Genomic DNA, 19,785 nt, shown 5'->3' on the forward strand with positions numbered 1-19,785 from the left:
CCATCCAGTACCCCAGATGCTTCTCCTGCGGTGGATATGTGTCAAATATTTCTACAAACCAAATTAATACATAAAACTAAACACGGGCACATTTATTTCCCGCATGCAACTTAACCAGATAACAGTTCATTGTCTTGAAAGTCTAATTGTGACGTGATAAAAGTTTTTTGTTATATTCCTTTCTGGACGCACACGCGTGACGTCACGGCAGCAGCAACGTCACACCTGGAGGACGCAGCACCGCTGCTGCTGAAGGCCTCACACGATCCGACACAAAGTAGGTGAACAACACCGCAGAAACAAACAAAAAAATAAATAAATAAATAAAAAACAAGCTCATTTCTGGAGAACTTTGAAGTTTGTAAAGCGAGGCGGAGTCTGTGGTGTAGTGGATCATTTTGTGGCCGTTATCTTATTGTTTCGCTTTGGGTTGGACGCGTAGGAGTTAGCTTAGAGAGCCGAGGCGTGCTGCGGCTCAAAACAGGACACAAAACAACAACAATAATAATAATAACTTTTAATGACTGTTGCTGACTTTAGGTATTTAAAAAAAATAACATTTAAGGTGTTATTTTACGTCATTTGAGGGCCTTGTTTTAAATAGGCGTGACGCACCAAAAGCAAATTTAGTCAAAAAATGGTTAAATTGTTGGTGCCTGTTGAATCTGAATGTTTCTGTGCACAAATCTAAAAAGACCAGATAAATTTGTGTAAAGTGCAAATTACATATTATAAATTTATGATTTTCTTTCACCATTTTTTCTTTGTTTTTAGATGAATTCGAAAAGAGGAGAGTCACTGTAAAGCTTCCTGAAAGGTAGGAAGTGCTACTTTTTCATGTTTTATTAACTGTTCTTATCGTTCGCGCTAATGTATTTTTAATCCAGTTTAATATATTTTATATCTCGATTTTTATTATTATTTCTATTTATTTGTTTTGGTTTTGTTTTTTTTTGTTTTTTTTGCAGTGTAGCAAATCATTGTATCGGATGCAGCTTAATTTTGTTTTATACCCTGTCATGCTTTCAGAATAAAAGCATAAAAATACAGACTGTCCCCCCCCAAAAAACAACAGAACCCATAAAAACTGTAATAAAACCTACAAAGGTTTTTCTAGAAATTTGCTGAACTTAAAGTTAGTTAGTTAGTTAGTTTTCCCCAACAAATCTTGGTCAACCAAAAAAAAAGACATTTTGCCTGGACCTTTGTAAGATTTGTTATAATTTTATTGGTTCTGGGGTTTTTTGTTTTTCGATCACCCTATATAAATGGGGGTGGGGGCGGGTTGTAATAGTAATTGTTAACTACATTAGGATTTGTGATAGTTATTTTAACATGTTTAACACAATGATTTGTGTTTGCCTGTTTTTTTTTTTTTTGTTCAAAAAGTTACAAATGAAGAATTTGTTTTTTTTTTGTTTTTTTTTGGTGAAAGATCCATTTTGCTGTTTCTTAACTTGCTTAACCTATGTACCAATTTGACATTTCCACTTTCTACACCTTTTCTATTTTAAAGAGTAGTCCATCTGAGCTAAAAACATGGTCATATGGCATGAGAGGAAAATGGCAAAATGGCCCATTTGTTTTTTTTGAAAACACACTTCAGAAAACTAATTTCACCAATCAAATCAATGGTGGTGGTGTCATGTGGTTACTGTTTAAAGTCCATGCTGACACTGCACGGCGTGACAATAGAGTTTCCGACAAAAACAGATCAAATAATTGTAAAATTTTATTGTGGATTTTGGAAAACTGGTAGCATGTTTTAGCCTGTGTAGAGTATGAAAAGTACAGGCTGACCAGTATCAATTTGTAGGGGCTGATACTGATATCTGTGATTGAAAATTTTACGATGCCTCTCTATATATATATATATATAATGTAATTAATGCTTGATTTTATGAACTGTACTATAAATAAGTATAAATGTAACAACCAACTAAGGTACATCACACTGCCGACATGCTGCCTTCACGAGGATTGTCAGTGGCCATGTTGGATCACTCAGTATTTACATAAAATAGGGTTCTTGTTTATTTTGGCCCCGCCTAGCTGGCAGCATAGCGGCCACTTTGCCTCTGTAAAACTGCCACTCTGATTGAAAATGAGTGGCAGCTGCTCGCTTTGCCTCTGTCTCTTGTTGCAAATGTGACCCAGGGTTGGTGGGGGTCCCAGCCATGCTTGACCCCATTGTAGCAAACCATTTTAAATAAAGCCTCTGCTGGACAAACTATGTAGCATCCCCATGTCTAACACCTGAATTGTTTTTCTGCATTGTTTATTCAATAAAATCAGCTTTTATATCAACAAAAACAATGCTGATAAAACAAAATCTGTTACATAATACTGAAAATGGCATCACGTTCCATTACCATGTTCATGGCAATGGAAGCACTCAGCACTTTGTCACCTCAGCTGTGTGTTTTAGTATTGTTATTTGTTCCTCAGGGAATACATTATATTATGAGCCAGGTGCTCATAAAAACAGACATATCATGATACACCGCTTCCTGTATTGTTTGTGTGGAAAATCGGCATGTAAACAGGCAAAGACAATAGCCATTGTGGTAGATAACAGGTATGCGGCGGCCACAGATTTGCACCTGTGTGTGTAGTTCTACACGTGTCAAAACGTGAGATTGTTTGCACCAGTATTTATGTTTTGAAGTGCACAAATACACACTCTCGCGCACATTTTAAGGAAATGTACAGACCCGCTGGAAGTCCCCGAGCCTTTCGGAAGCCCATTGTTCAATCTGTTTGTGCCTGTTGCCACAGGAAACAAGAGGTGCATCCCTTAGTGTCCATTGGTAACCTGTGAAATCAAAACAGCTCCATTTGTGCTTGTGTAAAATTGATTTAAAGATATAATTCAGCTTTTTTTTTTCCCCAGAAAAAGCAGACGCCATATATGTGTGTAGAAATTTCATGCTTGTTTGTGCCAATAACATTAACTGTTCATTTTGGCCTCAGAGACCTGTTATGTCCGGTCCCACCTGGCTTCCACCAAGGACTGTGGACAGCCCGGAACGAACCTTCCCCCAGATGTCCCACTCCTCGGGTTCAGCAATCTACCGAGCCCCCATCAAGAAGGGCACACCTGATTTCCGGCAGAATTACGGCCACTATGATCAGAATGGAGGAGGGGGGATAGCTAACAGGTACATGGCTACCGGACCCACAGGTAAGATCATAACGCTGTTCCACTTACATTGTTACTGGTGTGATTGCATATCTCTTAATTAATTCTTCTTACTTAATCTTCACTTAAAGAATTACGATGTCAGCAAAATCTGTTTTTTTTTTTTTTTTTTTTTTTTTTTTGGGTGTTTTTTTTGGGGGGGGGGGGGGGGGGGTAATTCCGTTACCATATGCATTTACATTCACTGAGTTTGAGTGTCCACCAACTTTGGATTATATTAACCCAAAAACATGCTGAAAAAAGATTGTCTCAAGAGCAGAACAGTTTTTGTGTCTGTTGTCTGTTTTAAAAGGTGGGCCTGGACAACATATATCTGGTGATCACTATTACCCCCCTCCACATGGATCCAAAGAGGAACGTAACTGGAGCCCTCACTTGGACAATTATGAGCTGATGGTAGGCAGTTTCTGCAGACAAACTGGATTACAAGCTGTTTCTCGTTAGAAAACAACTGTTTGACTAAAATTTAAAGTGAAGCGCTGAATATTTGAAGGGTTTTGTGCCCCCCCCCCCCCAGCACCGTGATCCTGAAAAGCCAGCAAGCCATCACTCCAAGATTGATGCAGATATCGAGTCCCTCACCAGCATGCTCGCTGATTTGGACAGCCACCCGCCTGACTCCAGTGCACAGGTGCGACACTGATTTGATTTCCGGAGCATTGTGCAGGTTTCACTGCCGCCGTTTATCCTGATCGATGTTCTGGTTTCCCACAGCTGTATGACAACGTGCCTTACAGCAAGTACCTCTCAGCAGATCACTACAAGCCTGCACCCGCTCCTCATGGTCGACCGTGTATGGGCTACCCCCCTCATCCACACAACCAGTACCACCCAACAAGCTCCTACCCCAGCGAGAACCAGACCACTCAGTACCCCACTACCCACCAGCAGGACTACTACTCCTCCTCTTCGACCCCTAAACCCTACCCGCAGCCTGTGCCCGCCTCCTACACCACAGCATCAACTCCTACTGGGCCCAGGTTCAGCGTCCAGGTCAAGACAGCTCAGCCAGTCACGTACTCGCAGACCGGAAGGCAGGCAGAACAGGCTTATACCCCGCCCCCTCCTCGCCAGCATGTGTCACAACCCCCACCCCAGAATCAGACAGGCCCGCAGGGTTGGTACCCTCCACATCTTAGCATCCAAACTCAGGAAATGCACTCTGAGGTTGCGTACAAGGGGAGCGCTTCAGGATCTGGAGGGCGAGCCAACCAAGCGCCACTGTCCAAAAGAGGGACAGAAAGTAATCAAACGGGGTCTGGGTCCACACAGAGTCCCGCTTATCAACCTAGCAAGGTAGCATCACAAATCTGCAGTTTACTAACAAGATTTTATGAAATTTACTGAAATACTCTGGAAGGTTTTGCATCGTGGGAGTAGTTTGTAAAGTTTGTTACACTGAGCTTTTTGTCCACTTAGCTAAAAATATGCACATATTAAAATATTCTGGCATTTTATTGAGGTGGTCCTTCACATTTTATCACTTCATGATGATTAAAAAAAAAAAAATCTGTTTGCCTGTTGAACATTGGCTTGAGTGTCCGTCTCTCTGCAGACGGTAGCAACAGCTCGTCCAGAGGAGGAGCTGGATCGACTTACCAAGAAGCTGGTATATGATATGAACCACCCCCCTGCAGAAGACTATTTTGGTACAGTCCTTACTCATGCTCTGGTTGAGTTATAGCCTTGGTTGTGTGACGAGATCTGGATCAAGCTTTGCTGCCAGTTTTCCCCAGTGGACAACTGTGGTACTGCAAAAGCAAAAACCGCATAGTCTGCAGTAACTCAAGGCACCCTGGGTAAACATTGATAATCTTACAATTAAGTGACAGTTTTCTGCAGAAGACTTTTACAAAGTATAGTTAAAAGATTTTGACCTTTTGACACCAAAATCAATAGTCTTCTTGTGTAAAGTTGTCTTCATCTTGTTTTAGCTTCTCCCGTTAGGGGGGGCGCCACAGCAGATCGATCGTTTCCATCTCACCCTGTCCTCTGTATCTTCCTCTGTCACAACAACCACCTGCGTGTCCTCCCTCGGCACATCCATAAACCTCCTTTTCGGCCTCCCTCTTCTCCTCCTGCCTGGTGGCTCCATCCTCAGCATCCTTCTCCCTATATACCCCGTGTCTCTCCTCTGCACATATCCAAACCACCTCAATCTCACCTCTCTTTGTCTTCAAACCATCCCACCTGAGCTGTCCCTCTGATATGTTCATTCCTTATCCTGTCCATCCACGTCACTCCCAAACAGAATTGCAACACCACCAGCTCTGCTTCCTGTCTTTCTGTTAGTGCCACCGTCTCTAAGCCGTACAACATAGCTGGTCCGTCTGTTGTGTAAAGTATATTTTACCAATTTTAGTGAGTGTCAGGCCAGTACCAGTGACGTTATCTTGCTCATAAATTAAATTTCACTTGACTGACAGACTGAATCTATGTACATAGTGACAAAAACTGTTGGCAGGACCTGCTATCCAGTTTTCTTGATACACCCATGCTTATAGCACTGAATAGGATGCATTGGGACACTTGATGTTTAAATAAGTCCTCCGTTATCGTTCCTGTTTACTGATCAGGTCGCTGTGCCCGCTGTGGTGACAATGTGGTCGGCGACGGCAGCGGTTGTATCGCCATGGAGCAGGTTTTCCATGTGGAGTGTTTCACATGCATCACCTGCCACGCCCGCCTCCGAGGACAACCCTTCTACGCCTTGGACAAGAAGAGTTACTGTGAGAGCTGTTACATCGTAAGTGACGGAATCCCGACATTAACGTCCACACGTTTATCCCTTGCTGATTTCTGCTTCGTTGTATCTCGCACGCTGAAATTTGCTGCTGCTTTTCAGAGTACTCTGGAGCGTTGCTCGAAGTGCTCCAAGCCCATCCTGGACCGTATCCTGCGGGCGATGGGGAAAGCGTACCACCCTCGCTGTTTCACCTGCGTGGTTTGTAACTGCTGTTTGGACGGCGTTCCCTTCACCGTGGATGCCACTTCTCAGATACACTGCATAGAAGACTTCCATCGGTATGTACGCATTCTGCTTGCCGCAGTCCACCCGTTGTTTTTTATTATTATTAATTTTTTTGACAGAAGCATTTTTTTGCACGTTTGATGCTTGACAGGAAGTACGCCCCCCGTTGCTCGGTGTGCAGCGATCCCATCATGCCTGAACCGGGTCAGGAAGAGACGGTCAGGATAGTCGCTCTTGACCGCAGCTTCCATGTCAACTGTTATGTCTGTGAGGTGTGTTTATTTTTTACTTATTTTTGACCTTTAACCTCTCCTGTGCCTCCACATGGCAAACAGCTTGTTTTTTACTTGGTAGATGGATTGAATGATTTAGTCAAATTAGTTGTCAAGTGTATAAATTACAGTTATGGTATTGAGCTTGACTGTTTAAGATCACCCAAGGTCAAAGGTCATGATGAGAGTTGATGAGACCAAGAGAAAGGTGATATATGATTTCATATTAGGGTTTAATAGTAATCAGAGGTACTTTGACCTATTCCCCAAACGGTCATTATAAATGTAACATTATAAATAAATATTTGGCCAAAACCTTTGACCTCCTCCACATCTAATCACTGCACCCTTGACCCCCATTCCACCAAGTTTGGTCCAAATTGGATCAAAACTCTTCAAGTTATTTTGTTCATAAACACACGGGGCAGAAAGCTGCACCCCATGTGTTCATCCATAGGTGTACTTTGTTCCAGAACCAGATAATGGTTCAGAACTAGTGGACAAAAATGGATTTTGGACCAAGTTTCTTCCACTAGAGTGGATTAAAGATCAGAGTTAGGTTTGGAAGGGGCCTGTGGGGGCGGAGCTATGCGTTATCTTGTGTGTTTCTGCTTAAATAAAAGTGGATTCCTTCCTGCACTTTTGGAAGTCACGCTTTCAAAGCAGAATTAAAATATCCAGTGTAATTTTTGGACATTTTGTATTTTTTAAATTTATTTTTAAGTCTAATGCTGAATTTGTTTGATTTTTAATTAATATGATCACTTGGACTGACAGACGTCTGTCTTGATCAGGAATGCGGTCTGTTGCTGTCATCTGAAGGCGAGGGCCGTGGCTGTTACCCGCTCGACGGACACATCTTGTGCAAAAGCTGCAGCGCTCGGCGCATCCAAGACCTCTCGGCCAAAATCTCCACCGACTGCTAACGACCTGCTGTTTTGTCACCGTCTGTTTTTCAGCTTTCAGGATTCATGTGAGGAATATTCAGCATCGCGTAAACAATCCAAAATGACTGAAATTACCAAAAAAGTGGTCTTGTGCTCCTTAATTGGTTTATCTGAAGGGCTTTTAGTGGTTTTGTAATTGCTACAGTGCCCTCTGCTGGTATACACGTGCATTTGCAGGAGAACATGGAACTTTACTGGAGAAACAACTGCAGATTTCTGTTTTTATTCACCGTTATTAATATTTTCCACACTGTAACCTTTATTCTCCACATTTCATCCAGTGTTGTATAACTGAGGCCTGACCTGCAGGCAGCTTGGGCTCCACTTAACACCCATTCTTGCACATAATCATTATTATCGGTGATAATGAAGGGAAGTTTTTTTTTTTTTTTTCTTCTTCTTTTTCAGAAACGATGCACAAATGAAAATATTGTAGCTTTTCTGCTTTGTGTACTTTCAACACAACAAGAACTATACATTTGTAAAAGTATTGAATTAAATGTCTCAAAAGTTTGACAAAAAGCACACAATGCTCCAGATTTGCAGAAATATTTTTTTTCTTCCCATATTTTATGTTGCAATCTCAAATTGTGTCTTTTCCCTCATCAGAGCAGCCTGAATACTCCAGCATCACATGGTTAAAAACATTCTTTCACCAATTTAAATATCACAGAATTTTGCATAACCTTCCATGGCTATCACATTGGATTTATATATATATATTAGTCAAGGTGCATTTAAATTTTTTTCACCTTGTTTGGAGTAGAGTTGCAAACTACATGCAAGCTCAACCTCTGCAGCCAAATGAGTTTACCACAAGTACACAATCACTCACTAATCATATATGCTAGAGACTTTATCCTTATACCGTAGGTCACTCAGGGGAGTATATTTGATAATTACATTCTTTGGTTGTTGTGGTTGAAGTGTTTTCCCTCAAACAGGCTTTTCTTGACTCTTTTATAATAGAAATTCAATAGTCAAAATGTGTGTTATGGTGTTACAAGCAGGACAATATATGCAAATATGGCAGTATGTATATGTCATGGACATGAATGTGTGAAGCTCTTCACCATGTCATTTAGGTCCTTCAGATTTTTTTCCAGTAAATGCTTCTGGGGAGCATTAGCATGGCCCCAGACCCCTCTAACTACAGCCCTCTTAACTCCCTGACGTTAGGCATTTTTAAAATGTACATTCAGTTAATATTCAAACTTTTCAGCTAGTTGACACTAGGGCTGCACCATATGGCCAAATTATCATTTGTCAATATTGAAGCCAAATACTGTATCTCTATCGATGTGATATACGATACGACTGATTTCACACAAAGTGCAGCAACAGTGAAACAGTAATAATACCACACTCATTTTGCACTCATAAGGTTAGGATACAGTGCCCTCCAAAAAATACTGGAACACTTGGTATTTCACACATTTTAATTTGTTTATGCCATTTCAGACACAAGAAATCCAAAAAATATAAAAAATAATTTCTAAAATTATCTTCGTAAACTCAAACTGAAAGCAAATCTCTAAAAATTGATATAAATAAAAATATAAAAGCCAAGATGATGGGTTGCATAAGTAATGCTACGCTTTGGTATACCTGTTAAAAAAAAAAAAAAAAAAGCAGTTTTATTGCCATTTTTCTTTAGACAAGTCAGGGGATGGATACATGAACATTTCCAAGTCACTGAATATGACTTGGACTTTATTTACATAAATTATGAAGAAATACAAAAGTTTCTTTCACCAAAACATCAAATCTAGGCTTTCATCTCAGATGTACTTTTTGGTAAATTGTAGCTGAACTTTCAGGTAGTCTTTTTAAGAAAATCCTCCTCTACAGCACTTCATCAGGAAGCTGGATTTTATATTTGAGGTGGCATAAACAAATTAAAATGTATGAAATACCAAGTGTTCAGGCAGCTGTATTTTTAAAGTCCTGAGAGCAAAATTAAGCGGTTATAAAAAAAAAAAAGTCCTTCAGTGATGAAAATTAAGGTTATTAAAAAAAGTCCTTCCAGTTGTTATTGGACTTACTCAACTAAACATATTCTACTAGATCACGTTTATCAAATAACTGTCTTATCAATAAAGGCTCAACTTCTAGATCAGGGGTGGGCAACTTGTTCCAGAAAGGGCCAAGAGGGTGCAGGTTTTCTTTGCAGCCACTGACTCCAGGTGATTTCACTGATTATCACTTTCAGCAGATGGAATCAGTTAATCAGTGAAATCACCTAGTGGAGTCAGTGGCTGCAAAGAAAACCTGCACCCTCTTGGCCCTTTCTGGAACAAGTTGCCCACCTGATCTAGATGTCTTGTGCTGTTGAACGTAACCGCTGCGAAACAATCATTACATAAGGTGTTAGTGATGTAATTCAGTCTTACTCAAGGTCACCGCTCTCGCCTCATTCAACCACAGCTTGTAAAACAACAGAACCGGAGTGAAGTCCAGAGTTTTTATAGAGAACAGAGGTGGAATAAAGTAGCTGTATTTCATTCAGCCTGAGCATCTTACATCACATATTAGCCAACAGAGCATGAATCAGCGAGCTGTCTGCTAGTTTTATTAATTTAAAAATCACAGGAGAAACACATATATATATAAGGCAACCCGAATCAAAGGAGAAATGTCACTTTTAACAACCTGGACCTCATTTCTGGCATAAAATACGGTTTACTCACCGATATAACTTTGGTGTCAGGAGTCTGTGGTTTCGATGGCGTGTTCAGGTTCAAATCTGGCTCAACATTTTTCTTCTTCTACTAAGGTACATTGGGACTTTATGTGGTACACAGCGCCAACTACTGTACAGGAGGGACCTAGCAGTCAATACGCCACTGATTTCGAAATACAGCTGGTTCTTTTCAACCAGATGTGCGGTGCTGTGACATATCAATCATCTGGGGTGTGTGTTCAGATTTCAGGGGAGTCTGGCGCCATTCTGACCACCCCTCTAGCTCCGCCCATACCAGGAAGTGTTCAACATTTTTGACATTTCCTTTTTTACTGTGAACTCAAAATTTGGCACTTTTTGTTTGGGACAGTGTACCATGAGTGAGCTTCGCGCTGTTGCACTGTGTGGTACTTTGCTTGTAATATGAAATTTTAAAAAGTCTGGGGCACCAACATAAAGCATGTCCAATTTTTTTGGCTTTGTAATTCTGGAGTATATTAAGTTGTTTGATGGGGGGGTAAAAAAAAAAGTGAACATAGTTTGTGAAAGAGTTTAAAGGCATCTTACAAACAACCAGTTTGGTTTGTCAGAACTCTTCCATTTGTATTGAAAAGTTGGAGCCTTTAGTGCTGTGAACTCTTTGCTGTGTGTAGCCTCAGGACAATGCAGACAAAGAATGTGTGTTGTAAAACCTGTTTTCACTTGAGCTTACTTACACCCATCCCCAGTTACATTTTAGAAAGTATTCAGAAGAGACTGATATGAAGAAAACAGTGCAATGAAGTCAACCCCTCCATTTCTGTAGTGAAAAAATACACCTCAGTCTGTTGGCAAAGCTTAAGTTTGTACAAGATAAATCTGGTCAAGAAAGAACACTGCCAATTGACAAGTTACTTTCATTAACTTTTTAATTTGGGAATGGAACGCTGAAATTAGTGTCTTTGCACGTGTAAGTTATTTTTTTTCCAGATGCTTGTTGCAATAGATTGTATTTAACAGTCACATTTTTGTTAAAAAAAATACCTCAAAATTCACAAGGGTGAACTGGATCATACCAAGAAATCGGCTCATTGCTTTAATTTATGCCATGTGTACATAGCAGCATTGTTTGTCAATGCATTTAGTTTTGTGCGTGTTTGAAATGCTGTGAATGTGAGCTGCAGAAAAGTCTGTCACAGACCGAACAGTCCACCCCTTTTAAGAAAAAGTCTGCCCTGCCTCTACTGCACATGCGGCATTAGCCGCGGTTCACGGATTAGCACCTCGTTTCTGCTTAAAATTGCAATCTAGTCATCTGTCTCAGCAACAGCTAGCTGAAGCTTTTGTACAACAATTTCCACATAAATTCAGCGTAAAAGACTGAGGAAACGATCACAGCACTGCAGCTACACAAGCTGCTAGCTGATGTTTGCACTGCATGTCGATCATTTTAGAGGGTCAGGGAGTGTCGCCACATTTCTGCATAAATGATTTAAGGGGTTTTACCTTATATGGTTAATAGCAGGGGTGGTGGCCAAGTGGTTAATGCGCTTGGTTTCAGTTCGGAAGGTTCTGGTTCGAATCCCACCCCTGCCACATTTCTCCATGTAATGTGGAGTTGCGTCAGGAAGGGCATCCGGCGTAAAACCTGTGCCAAATCAACATGCAGATCCACCTTGGATTTGCTGTGGCGACCAAGTGCAAACAAGGGAGCAGCCGAAGGGACTTATATGGTTAATAATCCCATCAATTAATTTGGGTGAAGAGACTCAGATGGGGGACCCTTCAGTCTGTGACACGGGCATGCTGCGGAATACCTTGTCCCTCTGGAAATCAGGGGGAGGGGTCGTTTTGTCTGCAATAATCAGGTTGTTTAAGTAGAAATGGCACAACGATATAGTCCAGTAAACCCAAGAGTGGACTTCTGATAGCAATAGATCAAGTTTGGGGGGGGGGGGGGGGTTGCCACAATTTTGAGTTCTATTAGAGGGTGACTGCTGCAGCCAGAAGTCATCCAGAGATGTTTGAGTGACTCAAGTCACAAAGCAAAAGACCAGGAGTTTCTATAGACTGGTGACAAATTCATGATCTGCCATCTCAAATCAGATCTTTTCTGCATTTTACTGCTGGTATCTACTTTGGCATTCTGGTTACTCTGCCAGTGCTCAACTAAATGTTTGCTACCCATGACCACTCTGTCAACAAAGTACATTTCAGTTGACAGATGTCTTAAACTTGACCATTTCCTCCTGTAAGACATGTTGCCAAGAACTACTGACAAATTGTAGCACAAAATCAGTTTATTAAAGTCTTAAAAACCAGTTAGACAGTTTCTCCCTCTTCAGATTTTAGACCTATGGAGCAAGAAAGAAAAAGTTATGACAGGATCAGGCCAAGTTAGATCTGACAAGTTGTTAGTTTCACTTTGCACTTCACTGGATCCACCTTGTGTGGGCACTCTGAAGTAGTAAGAAACAGGGTGGAATGGAAGGGTCAGCCGGTAAGGGCTCTCAGTTGTAGATGGAATTGTAGTAGGCCTTAAAGTGGTACTCTGTAGACCTGGGGGTGAGGCATAGAAGTCATCAATATTTGGAGTTATTAATCACGTCTCGCAGGTGACCCAACTGCTGTACCTTCTGTGGTAGAAACCGTGTGGATGATTCTGCCAACACCCACTGTGTCCGACTCGAACCTGAACACTGAGAACAGGCGGTAGAGCCAAGTTAAAGTGTATGAACACTGCACCGTCACCCTACAAGAGAAAAGCACATCAGGAAAGTGTTCCAAGATAGCTTGCTGAAGAATGATGAGAAGCCTGACATACTAACTTGTGAGTCACATTGGAGGCCATCTTGTCAGTGGTTGCAGGGGTGTAGGAGATCTCATTTTCGTACATCACTTGTTGATTGACAATCTGTTAATCAAAGATGGTTATGACATTCAGCATCCATTTGTTAAGATTCAAATATTCAAGGATAAGCAAACTAAATATGCTAAAGAGTAAGACCATGAGAAGACATTTAATTTGTCCATGAATTGATAAGTGCTCAACATTTCTAATGTCAACATTAGACTGTTCCTAATCTAGTCATTTTGGCTTAGTGGCTTTATACCTTGATTGTAGTTCCACAACTGTTCAGTGGAATAGAAAAGAGAACCCTGGTGCTGTCTGCATCGATGGGTGTACAGTTTTTGTTGAGGTGGGTACTTCCTGGCATTCCTCCAGTTGGAATGACCAGCGATACGTTAGCCACCACAGTCATCTGACCATTACGCGAACATGCTAGGGATGCAGTAATACTCAGGTTATAGTTTACCTTTCATCCACTGTCACAAGGAACAATACTCACAAATGAGTTCAGATGTACTAAAAGAACATGTCTTCAGGACAGAACGATGGATCTCTGAAGTTTCATGATCTTTGATGAGGATTTCAAAAGTGCCAGAGAACTTCTCCAAGCTAATGTCCTATGAGACAAGACAATGGTGAAGACTTGTTGAGGAAAGGACATAGGGGTTGGTAGTTCTATTTACCGTGTATTCATAGCCATAAGTCAAGAGTGGCACGTCGAGCAGCAGAGTCTGGCTATCATTGTGCATGACATAACGATGCCGATCTGCAAGCTCAGCAGTCAATAATTCTGGGCCAATGCTGATATCCCACAGGTAGTTGGTAGGTTTGTGGTCCATTCTGAAGCCGATACCCCACTCAGAACAGATGGCAGCAATAGCTGGAGGAGCTGTTTTTAAAAAATGGTGCCATTAGCCAGATTCTACACAACAGTGTTAAGACTGGCAGTTTGTGAAGTTGACTTACTGGCATTTACTGAAGTCACGATAGACGCTAGATGGTAGAAAGGCTTGTTTTCTGGTAGAACCACCAGTGTGTACTTTATGTCAAGTTTATACCGTAGAATTTCATCTGTTCTGTGGAACTAGAAGACAAGTGTCACATATCATCCTGATACAGATCAGCTAATGCACTTCAGATCTCTTACCTTCTGTATAACAATGCTGTCCGAAAAAGGCATCTTCAGTGTGTAGCTGTATGTGTTTGACAGAGCAGCAACGCAGATTGTACACATGGAACTAGAGCTGCAGTTTGTGCACATGCTCAACTCTTTGAACAGCACTGTAAATTCTTTTCCATTTAATTCAACCGCCGCCAACTCAACATCTTGAGGGATACTGCCAATGTAGATGTTAAATTCACGGTCCTCAACAACTGTTCCTGAGAGAGTAAATAGAATTGAAGAGCTGCTATATTATGCAACATCAACACTAGAGTCAACAGCAGACTTACGGTTCTCAGTGACAATTTGGTGTCGCAGCAGTGGGGTGGAAAGAGGCCTGTGAAATCGGAGTCTTGTGTCTACATGATTGTTATCGAGCAAGACTAGTTCCATGTACATATTTAAGATGTAGAACTCATAGAGGTCACCAACCACAAAGCTCTGCAAGAGACAGGCAAGTGTAGTATCATGATGTGCAACAACAAACATGTTGCTACAGTTTCATTTGATACCCTGAACATTGCTTAAAAGTATGATTGACAGCATTCTAGTCACAAAGCCATCTTTGAAAGCTACAGGTCAGGTTTTGCAACCTCTTGTTACAGTATTTCCTAGAAGTCACAAGATTGTTTTGAGTTGAGGTCCTGCAACTTCCTTCCTACTGGTCAAGAGTTAATTTGGCAGCATTGTACCCATCAGTACTGAAAGGAATTATAGCTAGTTTTTCAACATTCCTTTGTAGTGCAACTATTTTGATCTATATTGCAACTTCATCACCACCAGTGCCTTCTCACCTTCCTGTATGCACCCTCAGTGTTATAGGGGACCTTTAGCTGGATTGTGGCATTGTGCTTCTCTACAGCGTAGCCCCTCTCTTCTGAAGTTGACTGTTCCAGGAGATTTCCATTGAGTCCCGTCTTGATTTGTGCATCAATCACAGGAACCTTTGGGTACAGCAACTCTGGAGTCTTCCACACCAAGTAGCCATTATCAAGTGAGCCTTCATCTGTTGATGTTAGGCTACAGTTATGACTGTCAGTTGTTGGTAGGAATAAGATCAGATATTGTGATACTAACACATGGAACAAGCAGCCACCAGGTCTACCATAAGGACAACCCAGCCTTGTCTGGAGAACAGAGTTGCGTGAATCACCTCCAGTGGCACACCATTCACCTGAAGAGAGAAGCAAGTCAGCTTGTGTTCTGGAGTGAATTTTTTTTCACCCAGCTATAAGCATGTAGAAAATTCTACATCTGCCCCACAAAAGAGAATATGCATAATTTACTGTATTCTCAAACGAATCAGGTTGTCCATACGGCGTACGAAACACAAGCCTTCCATCTGTCAGGTCAAAAACATAGTGCTGCGTACGAGCTTCTGAGAGTGTCATAGGAGCCATCTGCAGCCCTGCCCTATGGAACATCACCTGCCAAGCTGAAGTGGCTGACATATAGGCCTGTAAGGGAATAATAAGTTAACCCATTTGACTAGATTTCACTAAATGTTCAACTGCTGAGTTGAAACATACAGTTTTGAGACTGGAATTCCAATCAGCTTTGGTCATTTCAGCTGGACAAGTAACATCACTTCTGACAGACACCTGGGTAGAATACAAGGTTAGCAAGCTACCAATACATTTCCTGTAACAAAAGATGTGCTTAAACTTACTTCCATGTAGTTGACCTCACAAGTAACTTCTCTTGGAGACCAAGCAAGAGGGGGAGAACAGGTCTTATTCAGAACATAGGCAACCTGCTTTCCCTTATCAGTGGCAATCAAGTTGAAGTTGAATGTGAACATTTTGTCATCCTAAGACCAGCAAAGGAAAAAAAAAAAAAAAAAGCTTCAAAACACTTCTTTCAGCCACCATCTCTACCTGTTACATCAAGAGGGCACCACAGCTTATCTAGCAGATATAGTCTAGTTCTACGTACTTTATTTTCTGTGTGACAGCTGAAGTAAGAAGCTTTGAGCTCAATGTGGCCTGGTTGAGGGAGAACACTGACACTGTAGCCACACTCCGAAGCATATTGCTGAGTGATTGGGTACACACCTGCCCTGTCTGAGAGAAGACCATGTTAGGGAAGGTCACCCAATCTAAAAATGGTTTGTTTGGAAGTAGGTACAAGTAAACACTACTGGGACTTGGTAGTGTTGCACATAGTATGTGAAGGTGGAAGCCATTGCACATGTTGAGAGCATTGTTCAAGTTTCTAGACCATCTACGAATCTTTAACACGTTATGCTCAAACCCATTTAAAGTAATTTGCTAGGTTTCTAGTCAACTGCCATTACATTAGAGTGCCAGTCCAAATCCAGACATGTACAAAACCCCTTCAGAAGTACCTGCCAGTGTCAGGCAAAGGTTTGGAGTTGGTCACCTTCACATACTGCATAATTATATATATATATATATATATATATATATATATATATATATACACATACACACACACACCATGAAACTATCCCCAGTAGACAGTTTTAGTCCAATGGCACATTTGTTTTTAAATTGTAGCAGACCTTAGAGTATGGTGATGCCCAGCACCAACTTACCAACAGCCTCAAAGTAAGGTTCATCCCCAGTGAAGGAAAGATCAGCAGCTATTAAGAAGTAGCGTTCACGACACTCCATATCAAGAACTCCTAGATAAAACGGATAAAGATAGATCTGTTGAAAAAGCTTCACGATTGTCAGACCAAACAGATTTTCAAGTTTGTACCATTGGTAATGCCAGCGCAATTTACAGCAAACCAAGTGAGTAAAACCACACTGCAAAAGAAGAGGATATGTTAAACATAAATCAACATTGGGGAGAACTACCAAAGAGAATAGAATCTAAAACAAAGGCACCTTACCCAAGGCAAACACCAAAAGCCGTAGCCATCGATGCGTTAGCAGCGTTTTAAGCAAGCTTGCTGACTTGCTAGTAAAATACACATACACCCAAAGTTGAAACTAGTCACCTAGGTGCAGTATTCTCATGAAGTTGCCTTTGCTGCTTTTTATGTTAGCTTGTTTTGAGTAGCTAATTAGAAGCAGCCGGTGTTAAAGTCATGTGTGGCTAACAAGCAATTAGTGTTCCTCCTGATTACTGAGTACAGAAACCAACAGAAACGTGTTTTGTTTTTAGGGAAAGAGAGGTTATCTTCAAGCACATGGTTTGAGTACGTTGAAAACTGTGGCGTTATACAGTAAGTTAAGGATGTTTTGAGCAAATGTTGGAAACAGGTTTCTTAACTTGTTTAATTGTGTCTTGAACTGAAGACTCACACAATATCAATTATATGCCCTATAAATGGATGGAATTTAACGTTAAATACCTGATGTTAAGAGTTGGAACGAATTTGTCATTTTATTTGCTTGATTTATAGGGAGTGTTTAGCTCATCCAGCAGGGGGTGCTGTTTCTTAGTATTCACCAGCTACCTCGTGGCACTCCTGTTTTTCCAAGCTGGAAATTTCAACAGAAGAGTAAAATATGAACCACAATGTAGGACAGTTTGATGTGAGTTTTTCATGTCAGATTCAGATGCAAACACTTCATGTGGTGGTGACGCCATGAATCACACAAGATTACGTGTTTGTTCCCAAACAGAGACCAACACACGTAGTCATCCCCCCTTTATCCACCAGGACCCTTGCTCACCCCTCATTCTTACCTCTGTATATGGCAACCGCCGTCGCATGTCACCATCGTGAAGCGTTTAACAGTCAAGAAGGTAAAGCAACTCTACCCAAACTTGTTGTTCTTCTTGATCGTCTATTGTACACTCACTGATGTACGTCCTTTGCAGTGCATCCCATCATTCCAGCAGAGTTTTTCTACTCTTACCCCAATGTAGGCCACAGTGGAAGGATCCCCAACATCGTAAGCGATTTGGCGGTAAGTGCCCAGAATTACAAATGTAGAAAGGAGATTGGGGATTATTCCTTGGTGACACTATGACATACATGTTTATGTAATCGAAACAATGCTGTTGCACAGTGCAAATCTGCACAAAGGCAAAATTTGGTGCAAATGCACACATTGTTGTGCAGTTCAAAGGAGTTTAATTGTATATGGAAAACCTAACATGGACTGTGGTGCAGTTTTCACCGTGTAGTTTGGTGGCACCAACTAATACACTGTGTGAGTAGGTTTGCATAAAATGTTGATTCTAATTATTTACTTCAGAAAAATTATCACAGCCAAGGAGGTTGTGTTGAACTCTTAACAGATTATGGATTTCAGTAGGTGCATGAGCCAAACTCTGCCCCCCCCCCCCAAAAAACAATCCAAGAAGCACATAAGTTTCCCAACTTATCCTTATGATGTCATAAAGATGTTTAGCTTGGTGCCATGACTACCAACAGTAGTGTCAGAATCAAAATTTCCAAACGCAGGACAGTCCCTTCACAAAATTTCACCTGTATTTAATTTTTCCTTGTTTTTCTTGGGTTTCACTTTTGTTGTTTTTAACACCTCAACCTTGTGTCTCTGCCCAGCTCTTTGACTGTTTCCAGCTTAACACTCCTCAACCAATTATGTCTCCCTGGCCTGCCCAACCACTACATCCAGACCCGTTCAGATCCGGATCACACGCCACCAGGGAACTAGGTAGCACCACATGGATAACATACCCAGCCATACCAGCAGTACAACCAAGCCGCGCAATCCTGGAGCTGACTGAGGAGGAGGACCAGGCCATTACAAACCTCCTCAAACTGCACCACGAGCCCTCACTTGATCTCCAAACCGAGAAGATGAATGTCGTACCATTTCTCGATCACTTTGAACCAACAGACCCTATTTTTGCTGAAGGAATGGCCCAGCCCAAGTGTGGTGATGTGCAGGAAAACAATGGGCCAGATACAGATTAAAGCTCCAGACTTCATCTTCACAGTTCAGCCTGAGAGTGGATGAGACATAATTCACCTGCAACCCATCCATATGATCTGCAGCACTCACATCATGCAGAAACCCAAGTATAGGTTGGTTCACAGAAAAGCCTCAACTTCATCACCTTTATTCATCAGGAAAATGGAGAACCAAGATACGAGTAGCATTCAGGTCTAGCCATGATACTCTCCTGTGAACTTCCAACAGGGTCTCCTGGGGCTTGTAGATACCCCACGGTTTGTGCAAACTTGTTCTGTGCCTTGTTTTACACTAATTGTTGTTAAACCTGAGAATTATTACCCACTTAAAAACAAAGTTTTGTGGATGTAAGTGCTGTACTGTTCTTCCTATGTTAGTCCGACCAATATATTGTTTGGCCGCTAATATTGACAAATACAAGTTTTTCACAAATGTATCGGTGTTATTTCTGCTGTTATGAAAACTTTGATTCCACCAAATAAGCAAAGCAGGAAAACACTGCTGAAATTGGGGTTATTGTGTGTTGTAGTTTATCCAGTAGAGGGCACTCAAACATCACTGTTTACATTCAAAGCGATCCTGGAGTCATTCATTTTCAGAGTGGTCACTATATCACCAGTTATGGTAGAGCCAAAATAGACGAGGAGTCTATTTTATCAGAATACCGAGTGATGTGGCACGTTGACTACCAAACCAAGTGAAGGCAGTACGTTATCTGTATTCATTTGTTAATAAAGTTCATGTTTAAACTGCAAAACATCAACCTGAATTGTCTTTGTCATAAGGGCTTGGTAACAAAACGTTTGGATTCGTTGCCATTTTTCAATGCATTTATCAGCAGATATATTGGTATCAT

General features: G+C 41.3%; 3 protein-coding genes across 3 annotated transcripts; 2 read left to right on the plus strand and 1 right to left on the minus strand.

Annotated features, from left to right (window-relative positions):
- Positions 1 to 191: 191 nt before the first annotated feature.
- trip6 (thyroid hormone receptor interactor 6) lies at positions 192 to 7,927 on the plus strand. Its single transcript, XM_034164753.1, has 11 exons — positions 192 to 277; positions 775 to 817; positions 2,974 to 3,184; positions 3,495 to 3,598; positions 3,720 to 3,833; positions 3,917 to 4,498; positions 4,758 to 4,851; positions 5,779 to 5,948; positions 6,048 to 6,226; positions 6,325 to 6,445; positions 7,240 to 7,927. The coding sequence occupies exons 3-11, from the start codon at positions 2,983 to 2,985 to the stop codon at positions 7,369 to 7,371; spliced, it is 1,698 nt and encodes a 565-aa protein (XP_034020644.1). The 5' UTR covers positions 192 to 277; positions 775 to 817; positions 2,974 to 2,982; the 3' UTR covers positions 7,372 to 7,927.
- A 4,449-nt stretch (positions 7,928 to 12,376) lies between these two features.
- On the minus strand, positions 12,377 to 16,703 carry zpax4 (zona pellucida protein AX 4). The gene is made up of 16 exons (XM_034165028.1): positions 16,625 to 16,703; positions 16,003 to 16,130; positions 15,737 to 15,877; positions 15,354 to 15,524; positions 15,145 to 15,241; positions 14,862 to 15,073; positions 14,358 to 14,508; positions 14,053 to 14,285; positions 13,872 to 13,989; positions 13,589 to 13,794; positions 13,405 to 13,522; positions 13,168 to 13,337; positions 12,883 to 12,968; positions 12,688 to 12,806; positions 12,500 to 12,613; positions 12,377 to 12,408 (listed from the first exon to the last, which is right to left on the minus strand). Exons 1-16 carry the CDS (start codon positions 16,701 to 16,703, stop codon positions 12,377 to 12,379), a joined length of 2,175 nt encoding a protein of 724 aa, XP_034020919.1.
- A 655-nt stretch (positions 16,704 to 17,358) lies between these two features.
- LOC117505114 lies at positions 17,359 to 19,615 on the plus strand. The gene is made up of 4 exons (XM_034164644.1): positions 17,359 to 17,576; positions 17,667 to 17,790; positions 17,866 to 17,954; positions 18,557 to 19,615. Exons 1-4 carry the CDS (start codon positions 17,550 to 17,552, stop codon positions 18,929 to 18,931), a joined length of 615 nt encoding a protein of 204 aa, XP_034020535.1. The 5' UTR covers positions 17,359 to 17,549; the 3' UTR covers positions 18,932 to 19,615.
- Positions 19,616 to 19,785: the final 170 nt, after the last annotated feature.

Source organism: Thalassophryne amazonica, chromosome 23, assembly GCF_902500255.1.
Source record: "Thalassophryne amazonica chromosome 23, fThaAma1.1, whole genome shotgun sequence".
NCBI classification, from domain to species: domain Eukaryota; kingdom Metazoa; phylum Chordata; class Actinopteri; order Batrachoidiformes; family Batrachoididae; genus Thalassophryne; species Thalassophryne amazonica.